Source organism: Dermacentor albipictus, chromosome 9 (assembly GCF_038994185.2).
Source record: "Dermacentor albipictus isolate Rhodes 1998 colony chromosome 9, USDA_Dalb.pri_finalv2, whole genome shotgun sequence".
Taxonomy (NCBI): domain Eukaryota; kingdom Metazoa; phylum Arthropoda; class Arachnida; order Ixodida; family Ixodidae; genus Dermacentor; species Dermacentor albipictus.
Genome location: NC_091829.1, coordinates 15,126,325 through 15,139,090, shown reverse-complemented (window position 1 = coordinate 15,139,090; position 12,766 = coordinate 15,126,325). Strand labels below are relative to the sequence as shown.

At 41.1% G+C, this 12,766-nt stretch overlaps 1 protein-coding gene across 2 annotated transcripts in view; it reads right to left on the bottom strand.

Annotated features, from left to right (window-relative positions):
• The window catches only part of LOC135903652 (synergin gamma-like), a 37,739-nt gene extending 25,585 nt beyond the window's left edge, over positions 1 to 12,154 (bottom strand). Inside the window, exons 1-4 of one of the 2 annotated variants that reach the window (XM_065433973.1) lie at positions 12,034 to 12,154; positions 11,006 to 11,077; positions 4,719 to 4,874; positions 1,278 to 1,528 (exon numbers count right to left, since the gene is read on the bottom strand). In XM_065433973.1, the coding sequence (XP_065290045.1) occupies positions 1,278 to 1,528; positions 4,719 to 4,874; positions 11,006 to 11,042 (444 nt within the window). In that variant the 5' untranslated portion in view covers positions 11,043 to 11,077; positions 12,034 to 12,154. The other variant, XM_065433974.2, reaches the window with a different exon arrangement.
• Between the last annotated feature and the right edge of the window lie 612 nt (positions 12,155 to 12,766).

The following is a 12,766-nucleotide window of genomic DNA, read 5'->3' as shown; positions in this document are numbered from 1 at the left end:
CCATATGCATCAATATTGAGAGACAACGGTCAGACCGCAGGTCTTCTCTTTTATTTCAGTGGGCAAGCCAGCCACTACTATGGCCCTGAGCGGTGATGAAGAGTATGTACAGATGAGGAAGATGGAATGCAGAGGCAGCGCTCACACTAATTTCCCCCACACACTGAAGCGGGCAGCCCAGCCGCAACTTTGACTTGCAAGGAACACCGAACAAACGGCTTGAGACATGGGACGTGAACAATCTCGGAACGACGGTCAGAAGAAACTTCAACAGGAATGACATGGTAGTTCACAGGCACCGTTTGTTCTGTAATGATGTAGGGTCCTAAAAAACATGAGAGGAACTTCTCACACAAGCCTGAAGTACGAAGACCTGTCCGTTGTACAAACCTGTTGTAAACCAGCTTTTTATGGAACTGAGACTTGCACAGACAACGTGCTCAAAAACAAGAGAAATAATGGAAGCTTTTTACATGTCTTTGGAAGGTGGAAGGTGTATCAGTCAATCTTCGATAGCTCTGTCACAGGCAGAAGTGTCATACCTACAGGAGTGTCTGTGAATCAGCTCTTGATTAGCCAGCCACGGGGTTGCCACGTGTTTCTGTGCACACGTGAGGAGATTTCTGTTCTCCTATCTTTGCAGTTTTCGACTTATTCTGTTTTGTTACAAATAAAATGTTAGTTGGGAATCAGTACTTCTGTTTACAGTTTCTTTACTCGTCCACGTCTTTTTCATGCTGGTTTTTTGTTAATGATGGATCTCATCAACCTTATAGGACATGATCCAACCATTATCGGTCCCTATCAACCTTATTGGACTTGACCCTATCTTCATCAACCTTTATCAGTGCTTCCTTATCAGAATGCTCCAACCATTATAAGCCCTTATTGCTCTTCAGCACCTTATCCATCTGCGTTGAACCATTATTAACTGTGATAAGACCCATATAACCCGTCATCCCTCCTTCTCATCCTTAACTCATTGGCTACTTATCTGTGTGTGTTGCGTGATGCGAAGTGCACGAGCCCTCAGAGATCGGTGGAATTTTGGCCAGTGAAGGAATGCCCCAATGGAAGATGCATCCCATGATTAAAGAAATGCATCAGGAATGTGGTATGTTTGGTATTAAATTTTCGTAAAATCAGAATTTACCTGATGTCTACAATGCTCAAAGTCAGCTATACATGTGGTCCTAGAGATAACTTTTATTCCACCATCACCATCATCCATGCCAAGATTCAGGACCACTAGGTGCATTAACATGTCCGTCACTCACCTGAGCAAGTGCAACCAAGGCGAGAGCCGCGTATAGCTCAGGCTGTGTGAATGACCCAGGCACATTGCGGCTACAAATGTCCCAGATCCGACCCAGGGCTGATCGGGACAGCCCTGATGACATCAGCAGTGAGCAAACCAGGGAGCTGTTGATGCCGCCGGGACCCGACAGCTGTCGTTCCAGGTCCCGGTACACAGCGGGCACATCCCCACGCTGGCACCAGATAGGGAAATAGCTGGTCGATGCAGCCTCTGCGTTATTAGTAGAACAGGTCATTGATCAATGATAAAAGAAATAAAATTTGTATGCTTCGGAATCTGTATAGATTCCTTGTTCACAATGAGCTGATCATCACAAGATTAATTTATAATGAATGCTTGAGTATTATTAACAGGGTTCAAAAACACATATTGCCCAGATTGCCTTGTGTCCTATTTAACATTGTTTGTGGTTCAATAACTATTGAGAAACAGGCATGTTTTTTTAGCTTTGAATAACCAGCAATGCAAGAGTCTGCATAACAATCAACTTCACTCTTTAATAATGTATAACAAGCCGAATAGATAAGGCATCTACTTTTCCCAGTGTGTATAAGTGAAAAGACAATCACCCTCCTTCACAGAATGTACAAAAGTGAGACGACATCACCTCTTTTCTACAGCAGATAAGAACACAAGGACGAAGGTCCCTTTTTTGCAAGGCACAAGAGTTGCAAGATAAAGAGCGGCTCTTGCCTGCAATGAACAGCAAACTAATGGGAAAAGGATACCACATATGTCATATAATATTGATGGCTGCAACGTTAAAACGCATAGGTGTAATGCAGACTACAAACATTCTACCTAACGTTCAGAACTGCTAAACGGACTAAATTACAAAAAAACAGACTGTCTGAAAAGAGGGCATTAAAGAACTTGCACAGTTGTCTTTAACAAGAAGTTTCCTTTTGGCCAGGCATTCAATTACTGCTGCACTGTTTACTAATTTTTCAAGACACAGTATGGCCTTTCTTCCTTTAACTTAGACTAGTTATGCATTATGTGCACTAATTGAAGCATTTCCTGAAGAGTAACACCACATTGAACATAATTGCGTGTCAGCAAAAGCCAACAGAAAACAACCCCTTTTATTCATCATCATCATCATCATCACCATCACCACCACCACCATCACCACCATCACCACCACCACCACCACCGCCACCACCACCACCACCACCACCACCACCACCACCACCACCACCACCAACCGATTCCAACTAGTACCAGCAAATTTCCTAATTTCATCACTTCACCTAGTCTTGTCGTCCTCGATTGCATTTTCCTTCTCTTGGTACCCATTCTGTCACCCTAATGGTTCAACGGTTATTTAGTCTGCGCATTACATGACCTGCCAAGCACTATTTTTTCCTCTTGATGTCAATTAGAATGCTGTCTATACCCGTTTGCTTTCCGATCCAAACCGCTCTTTTTCGTCTCTTAAAGTTATGCCTAGCATTCTTCATTCCATCGCTCTTAGCGCAGTCCTTAACTTGTTCCCAAGCTTATTTGTCAGTCTCCAAGTCTTTGCCCCATATGTCAGCACAGGTAAAATGCACTGATTGTATACTTTCCTTTTCAATGATAACAGTAAGCTCCCCGTCAGGAGCTGACAATGTCTGTCGTATGCGATCCAACCCATTTTTGTTCTTACACCCTTTTTATTACAGCCTGACAAATATATACATACACCATGTATGTCACACACAGACTGGGCATCATCGGAGTGCACATGACATGCAAAGGCACCTATTACAGTAACACGTGGTATGATAATGCCACACTAATCGTGCCTGCTGTAGTGCATACTATTATGCAGGAGTCAAATACGAGAGAGACAGTTCGAGCACAAGAACAGGAAGATGTAAGTTGCACAGAGGCAAAATAGTGTAGTTACTTTTCGCTTGCAGAAAACCAGAGCTCTTTTGTGTCACCCCAACTGTTCATTATTTATGAACGTAACTCGGCACATTTGTTGGCACAAAGCAGCGCTCCAAAAACAGTTTTCTTTTACATTACATCTGAAAAACTGAAAATTTTTCCCAAAAAGGTTGAATAGCTTAGTACATGAGAACCTTAACAAAGTGCCATTTTGGACTAGTTCATACTTAACTTCTAATGCTCTAGCACAACACATACACACATACAAAAAACAAACAAAAAAAAAAACACTAGACATGGATGATGCAATACACTATAATTATGTAAGACAGAGATTCAAGTGCTTGCATATGTTGTATATAGCATGCATCATGCGTTTATTCTTTATGCACTTAAAGGATAAAATGCATGAGGGCTTGGGCAGAGATGAAGTGATTAACTAATCAGGTCTCCATAGCTCCATGAAAGGTGCAACTGCCTAAGTACTCTGCCCCACAACGTCCGTAATGCAGAGGTTTTGGGTTCGGATACCACCGGTGGCAAGTTGTCCTTTCGTTCACTTTCGTTTATCTTATTATTTATACACGTCAATTAAAAACTACAAATAACTTCCCCCATCTTCCCTTGACTTCATTATCTGTTGGCTTTGTAAGGCTATGATTATCAAATCTGTATTGCGTGTTCACAGTAATGCACAAACACATTGCCATGAAGCCACATCAGAAGGCAAAATTTACATGAAAGCTGCACTACCGTTTGTTACTAAATTTCATGAAATTTTGGTATAGGTCATACCCACAAGAATTTGGAACCTGCCATCAAACAAAATTGGAAGTCTGCAGAAAGAAGCCCTAAAACATACATATATATATTGCATGTATGTTTGCATGCACAAGTTTTTACGTTGAACTACATTACAGTCAAGTTTGGATAACTCAAACTTATCATCGCTCAAACAAGAACCTGTTATAAAGAGGTGTTTTAAATAACTCTTTCCCTACAGCTGGTGAGCATAGTTGTCACCAGAGTTTGCACCAATACAGTTGAACCTTATTATAGCAAAGTCGTATCTAAAACAAAAATACTTTCGTTATATACAGTATTCATTATGAGCATATATTCATTGCATGGAGATATCAATGAGGCACATTTGCCTAGCTTTGCTATATCCGATAATTATTTATAACGAGGTTAGACTGCACAGCTGATGATGAGAGTAGCCATCGTAAGCAAACATGCCTTGCAGTCTGAACTAATGACTAGTGTATCCGCCAGCTAACTTATAGTCGCACTTTTCACCCCTAGATGGCGAGACTTGTCAACGTTAGTGGCAGTGTACATAGTTTTTATTAGTATTATTGACTGCTTGAGCGCTTGAACTGAAAACATGGCTGCCTGCATACCACATTTCAGGGAAGTTGTTCGTGGAAAATTTGATATAATTTTTGTCATTTCCTGCAGTACAGAAATGCCAACTCGCTGCATGACCTTCCACATTTCTTAAAGTATAATTAAAACTCACGTGGAGCAAGTCCAAGCTGTGGTGGCCGTGGCATGTTGAAGCCGGGAGCATAGCTGTGCTTGGTGGCGCCAGAAGCACCGAGTCGGGGCTTGGCAAAACTGGAGCCCCGGCTTTGCTCAAACAGGTTCGAACATTCCATCATTTTCTTCTCTAGTGCTGAAATGGATATGCAAGGTGTATATAAGCGCAGTGTAGCTTAAACAAAAGCAATAAAAAAGAATAAACTTTAAATGCATTACTGCCCAACACTGCTCCCAAGGAGCCCAATGTCACAACAGGCTGGCAAGTTCATTTACTCTGCAATTCTGCACAAAGGCACAGCAATACCTGGAAATATCTCCTTCAGAAGCCGATCGATTTTGACTACTGAAAGTATTGTTTCACCGTGTTCCTTTCACCTTCAGAATCGTCAAAAGCATGCAGTTGCCCAATGAATGAATAATCAAAATTTTTCGTGTTCTGTAAAGCTTACAGAATGAGGACTCCATATGAAAACTATCCACAGCAACCTCAGATTTAAGAACACCAACTATTTCAGGTATAGCATAATTTGAAAGAACCCATCCAGCTACTACGTGAACAATACGGCTGATGTGAAGCATTGTGAAAAACAATGGAAGAAGTGGACCCGCTACATAATGACATACTAATACAGAGAGAAAAGGTCCACTTGTGTACCTTCCAACTAGTTATACTAAAAGAATTTACACACATTGTCCAAATTTGAAGCACATGTCCAATTAAAAGCATTTCAAGGTTCATGAAATACATTTTACACTGGTCCTTCTGTACAAGAGCACCAGTTGCCTAACTATGACGCTGACTCTCGCCATCTGTGGGGAAGCCGAACATCAGGAGGTGCGAGAGTCATGTGGGGAACACGAATGTCAGGGGGATGGTGAGAGAGCAGAGTGCCCCAACAGCTACCATTTTCAGAGCTCATCGGCAATTTGTATTTGCTGAAAGAATGCAGAGGCAGTTTCTAAAGAGCAGTCTACTGGTCTTTCTAGATTTAATATTTCTCCCCTGTAGCCCTCTAATAGCTATTTCAGGTGCTGTGTGCACTAATGTGCACATTAAGAAAGTGCGTCAAAAGCAAACGCACCAATGAAAATTATATCCCATTTTGTGTGTTTGCACCACAGCATGCCATGTTCTTTGTTATTGTAAGTCCCCACATGATCAAACTTCTTGAATTGCACACCTAAACCACAAGGTCTATGAACCCACACATTTCACTGCGTATTTATGTATTTGAGTTCTTGCTGGGCAGGAAAGGTTTGCAAATGGAAGATTGCTTTATAAGGTTCTAATGGAAGATTGCTTTATCTGTCGGGTGATGTGAATATAGATATGAAATGTGTATTGAAGCAAGGAAAGGAACTTGTGGCCTTAATTGATGCCTATGGGTTTTGCAACGCTATCGAAGCCCCGGCACGCAAAACGTGCTCCACGGCAACGTGTATTGACATTATCATCACAAATGCAGATAAGTCAAACATAGATGCAGGAACCGTCGCCTGTGACATCAGTGATCACCTCCCAATCTTCACTTTCGTTAACAATGTTAGACCAGATAGCGCTCGTAGACCGCATGATTTAAAGTATCGCCTCATTGATCTGAACACCTTGAGCAACTTTCGGAATGCAATTTCCGCCACTGACAGGGAATACGTCCTATCAATAAATGACCCTGACACAGCTTACAATGCTTTTCTATCCAAACTGAAAGCTATTTACGACGCTTATTTTCCTGTGAGGCACGCAAGAAAATGCAAAAATAGAAAACCATGGAAAACGGCAGAACTAATTCGTCAACTTAAAAGACAAGTTATTTACGCAGTTCATTAAATCTCGAGACCCTGCAAAATTAGATGCATAAAAAACATATCGTAACCAGTTAAACCAATAACTGAAGAGGGCGAAATTGGAATACTTTAGCAATCTTTTCGACCCCTCTTCGAGAAACAGTGCCCGAGACCAACAGGACCAACAGGACCAACTAAATCACTTGCTTAACTTCCGCTCAAGCCATCCTATTGCTTCCATTGAAAAAGAAGGTGAAGTTCAGTGCGAAAAAAAACTTTCCAACCAGTTTAATAGGTTTTTCATTAATATTACAAAATCGCTGTGTGTCGCACCAGATGTCCCTGTCGGTTATGCCTATGCGGTACCAAGCGTTCACGAAACCTTATTTATGTTTCCAACTACTTAATCAGAAATAACATTAGTGTTTTCCAACCTCCGGTCGAGTAAATCCAAGGATAAGATGGTTTTCAAATCCAACCATCTAAATTTGTAATAGACTTATTACCCCCGACACTAGTATATATTTATAACATTTGTTTAAGTACCGGCGTCTTCCCAAAACAAATGCAAATCGCAAAGGTTGTTGCCATACATACAAGTGGTTCTGTTTCTGAGTTTTCCAATTATAGAGCAATATCGATTTTTCCAGTAATGTCTAAAGCATTAGAAAAAATTATTCATTGCCGGTTGACTAACTTTCTAATTGAGCATCCTGTTCTTTCTACCAGTTTGGATATAGAAAACAGAGATCCACTGAGATGGCATTGGCTAAAAAAAATAACTTACAATTGCTGCCCTTGAAAAAAAGCTTCTTGTTCTCGGTATATATATACACTTATCCAAAGCATTTGATCTAATTGACCACTTTCTATTATTTCAGACACTCAGTCACTATGGCATTAGGGGCATCAGTCTAGCTTTAATACAGTCTTACCTAAGTACCGTAACCAAATGGCATGTTTAAATGAAACCTCATCAGATATGTTGAGCCAATCTTGTCTGGTGTACCTCAGGGAAGCATTTTAGGGCCTTTGTTGTTTTTAGTGTACATAAATAACATTTTTCATACCCCCTTTCCGGTTAATCTCTTAGCTTATGCTGATGATATTACAATGCTCGCCACAGGAAACACACTAGCTGAGTTATCCCTCCGTGGAAACCAATTTTTTTTAACATTTGCATCACTGGTGTAATAAAAATTGTCTTAAAGTTAACACAAATAAAACAAAGCCTGTGATACATAGGACAAAAAATAAAGTAGTAAGTGGTGATATCGAGGTAATGACAAGATTGATATTGTACTCAGTATAAAATCTCTTGGTGTTGTATTCTCTGAGACACTCAATTGGGACCTACAAATTGAAAATATTCGTGCTAAAATGAACAGGTTAAATGGCGTGTTATGTAAACATAGATTAACCCTTCCCACATAGATGAAACTGCTCATTTAGAGTTCATATATAGCGCCAGTGATTACTTATTGCCACACAGTTTGAGGTACGATGACACACCACAATAAACAGCACCTTCTTATTGCACAAAAGCATGCAATGAGACTGATAGGTAATATACCGTGGAATGCTCACACCAGAGAATATTTCAGGCAGTTCAATATTTTAAGAATAACTACCTTGTACGTGTTCAAACTGCCTTGCATTTACAAAACTGCTGTAGCAACGAACAATAACCTTATGCTAACAATGCTTCAGCTAGTACGTCACGAACCTGCATATGATGTACGTCACTCTAAATCATGGACCCTATTGTTAGGTCACACCAAATACTGCACACAATCTTTATCGTACAATCTGCCTAGGTACCTAAATGTTCTCGAAGATAATCGTTTTTCTCTTAGGTTGCTTTTTACACAAAACTTCATGGAATTGATAAATCTTTTCAAGCCTTCGACCAAATAGCTCACCTGTGTAACTGTTTGACGATGCATTGTAGGGGACATGAATGAATTCTATTCATCTGTATTTTTGTCTACGTTGTTGTTAGAATTGCGTAATGGGAATTGGCAAAGAAATTGTATAATTGCATTAATTGTGTAAAATCACAATAATGTCATAGATTACGTGTAAAATTACAATTAAGCAATAAATTAAGGGTATTGTGATTTTGAATTCTGTTGTTGTATATACTTTGCGAACTGTCGCATTGCCTTTGTTTTTCACCACACTGCTGCTCTGTGGGGCGTAGGGGGTCCTCAAGCTGCATTCGGCAGCTTTTTCCCTTCTGTCCTCTCTCATTTGTGTACTTTGTTTTGAGAGAAATAAATTCTATCTATCTAAACGTTACAACATCGAGTTCTTGTTCATTTTAAATTGCAATGTATTAATTACCTTTCATCAATAAATGTTCGAGTGATCTTGGCTAAACGGTCACTAAAAGCCATGATGTGATATAAAATTTGCAGGTATATCAAGCTGCCTAACTATTGTAAGACATTGCTACTCCAAAGGTGCATACTACTGATCTATATTTTTCCGTAGTGCCACTGCACAATGCCATAGAAACTGCTTGGTTTGCCATATATGATTAAACATTGGCTGCAGCATAAATGAACGAAAGCCCTACCAATGAGCAATGGTTGAACAAGGCTTCCAACTGCCAAAGGAAGCAGCTAACTGATCACAAGTATTTGTGCCAGTGGTTGGATTCAGTATCAGAGTTCATGTTAGTTGCTTGTACATTGTTCAACTTTCTTCCAGGTAAGGGCAAATGAAAACATTAAGATTACAGACCTGTACTGCGTAAATATTACTCAGGTGCAAGAAGCATCTAGGTAATCAAGATTGCTAGTTACTCATTTGGTATATGTGTTACCTTTTAACATTAAAGGCAAATTAAGATGCAGGGACAATGCATACATGACATGTTTCATATTAAAAATCAGAAGACACTATACCTTCCAACTGGCCTTTTTCCCAGCCTAACACAACAGGCTTGACTGACGTTACGTATCTCAAGGATACATTAAAGGCAAATGTCAAGTAAAGTTGAAGAACCGATAGAATGGTTCTCCAAATTGTCCAAAGCATCACTTTTAGTGAGACTAGTGACTTTTATGCAAATGTGTAAATCATGCAGATATGGGAGGTCATAGGAGACACCACATTGAAAAGATGAAATCAGCTCCGAATAATGTCTTTTATGCCCTGTTGAAAACTGGTATTAGTAGTTAATTACATTGCACCCAAAACTTCAAAAAATTCAGTTTGCCGAATAATACCGGGGTTTCCTTTAGAGAACAACCTTATTAGACATCTCAGTCTGCACTATTTACAACAGCAGTGCACGCTCTGTTCCGCAGCACCGAGCAAATACTGAATGGCCATCGACATCACTACCACTAATGGGTTTTACTATTTTTACTCCTTTGTAGTATATTTTTTGGCAAGTTTAGTATGGCCGCTCAGGCAGTGGCGATCAATTACAAAGGGTGTGGCTACCATCACCATCACCAGGACTTTTGAACTGTGCTGACATGTAGATGGCATACCATCCACAGCTTTCTTATCCGATTTAATAGCAAAGAGACATTCTTTCTTCAATGGCAATTACCTCAGTCCTACGTTGGCTCTTGCGACAGAACAAATGCAGACAGATTTCCAAGACTGCAATGAATCACTCCAGGCATACATAATAACTGTTTTCTGTGTCCATTTACACAGGCTTCTATAAATGCCACTTCAATGCATTGTTCGAAAAATGTACTGTGCCTCCAATTAATAAAAAAAAAATCATACTTCTGAAGTGTAAGCTGGGAGGATTATTTCTTTATTAGACTAGTCGCATGAAAACTGGTCATAGAGGGGGAAAGTATCACTAATATTTATTCACTTGTTACACAAAACAGACACTGCAGCACTCTACTCCTAGCTAGCACTCAGGACATTTCAGTACAAACAGAAACAATAATACAAACATGAGATGACCATTTTCTTTTAGTTATAGTTCTTGGATACAGATTGGTAAGCAAAATATGAATTCAATATGCCTGTGAGGTGTCTTAAGGCCAATTACTGTGAAATCAGTAAAAGTTGCACATGTGCAGTGTACATGCAGCTGGTCTAGTCATTCTTCCAACATTATATACCTTGGATGAAAGTGCACATAGCAACTGACAGGACACTGATGTCAAAACATAAGTACAGCTTGTTTTAAACATAACGAATAAGTCCTGATAAGTAATTAATACTAACTTATACACATACGTCAAGTACCCTTGTTCTTTCCACGTACAAGAATGTCAGAAGTGCAAAGTAAGATGCACCTTTTGGTGACTGTATTCATCATGGTTCAAGAAATAGAAAAAAATGGAGGAAATCATGCACTTGGCGCGCTACGCACAGACCGCTTACTCACCATTCGTTCATTGGTGCCAATATTAAATGCTATTAAAAAGCAAGTCTTCAAACACCACGTATATAGCACTTACTAGGTTAAAAAACTCAAATCAGTGGTATAGTTACCGCTTAAGGGTTGCTTGTTTCCTTGCTTGCTTGCCATTTCGCCCCGGTTAGTGTTCTGGCCACCGCAGCCGCCTGCGTAAACGACAATCGTTCGCATACGGGGCGTACAAAAAAAAAAAAAATGCCAGAGTTTTGCACGCTGCTGGTGCCTGTCAAGCGGATGTAACGAAACGTCAATTTGTGCGAGCGTTAAAAACCGACACGGGAACACCTGGTCGTCAGCCTCGACAGTACACCTACGTAGGTGTGCGCGATTTGACCCGACTGCGCAGTCAGAGTTGCGTGTTTGCCAGGCTGAACTCATTGTCGGAACGCGAGAAAAACATTAACGGGGCACCAACCGATAATCAAAAGAGAGACAACCCGGTGGCCAAGAGTGCTCTCGAGGTGTAGTCGTCGGCGCGCTGATAAAAGAGGGAATCGACGGCACGTTGCTACCGCGCGCGACGTACGCGCATGCCGCCGCGTATGTACGATTGCGATTTCCGCTGTCGCGTCTCGACGCGATTTTTTTGTTGTCGTTGTTGCCGCGTCCACAGCGGCGATGTGCAATTTGACGAGTCCAGAAGCAACGACAGAAAGCGCAGCGCACCTGTACCGTGCGAGCACGGCAGTGCATCGCAGCACGACGCGGCGGTGAAGGTCGCGCTATCGCGAATCTGACAGCGCTGGAGCGAGACCGATGCGTTTCCTCTGCTTCGAGGCGAAGCGGCTCCGAAAGTAGGCGCGAACGCGATCGAAAGCGAGGAACTTCCGCTTAATCACGCTGCTACGAGCGCTGGTACGGTACACCAGCCATATGTCTCTTATTGCATTTCGTTTTCGTCCGCCAAGGAAGCGATAAGGCTTCACAACACCTCGCACCTCGAGTGGCCGCGTACAAGTCCTTACCTAACGCGACCTTAGCGTTAAAGCGCAAAGAGACTTTACTCACATAAACCGCTAAAGCTATCACTCGGCGACACGACGCCTGGCCGAACCGTTGGCTTTTAATTAAATGTTGGAAATATCACGAAAGCATTACTCACCTCTTCGCGGCGTCTGCTTGCTTCGCTTACCTGCTGCGCTCGATCACCTGGTGGCTTTTCGCCGTACTAGAAATATTTCATGGTTGCCGCGGCTTGCAGAGATTTGCGGCTGTTTTCCGACGATACTGCCGGCATAAATCATACTTGGCAAACAGGGCACTACATATCAGGAGCACTATATAAATTCGAGAAGAAAAACAATTAATATTTTTGCATGTTTAGCAACAAAGCTGAAACTGCGCCAGGTAATAATAGACAATGCGCCAAAGCGCTTAACTTCGAAAAAGGAATAAAGACAGTGCGCCAGAAAGCATGTTGCTTAGGGCCGTAGAGTTTATAGTGAGAAACTCTATGCTTAGTTCAGGGCTAAATGAACTGGACATGCAGAGTGAATTTGCAGTTATCACCTTCATATCTTATTTCTGAGACATATTTACAGCCCTTTCCTACATAAACCATTCGTCTGCAAAGAGTACCAATATAATGTCCTTTAGTAAAGAGAACTTCATATGTCGAGCAGAGTTTCCTACAAAAATTAAATTTTTGTAGGAAGCTCTATGATGTCGGGTTACAGTGACTAGAATAGGAAAGCCACTGTAGTCGGGTAAACAATTTTATTATGCAGCCAGACATGTCTATTATGATGCTGCTACCAATTCACATACAGAAAACAATTTCGTCATTTGAAAATCTTCAAATGAACAAACTGCTTCCCAGTAAACATAAAAGCAAT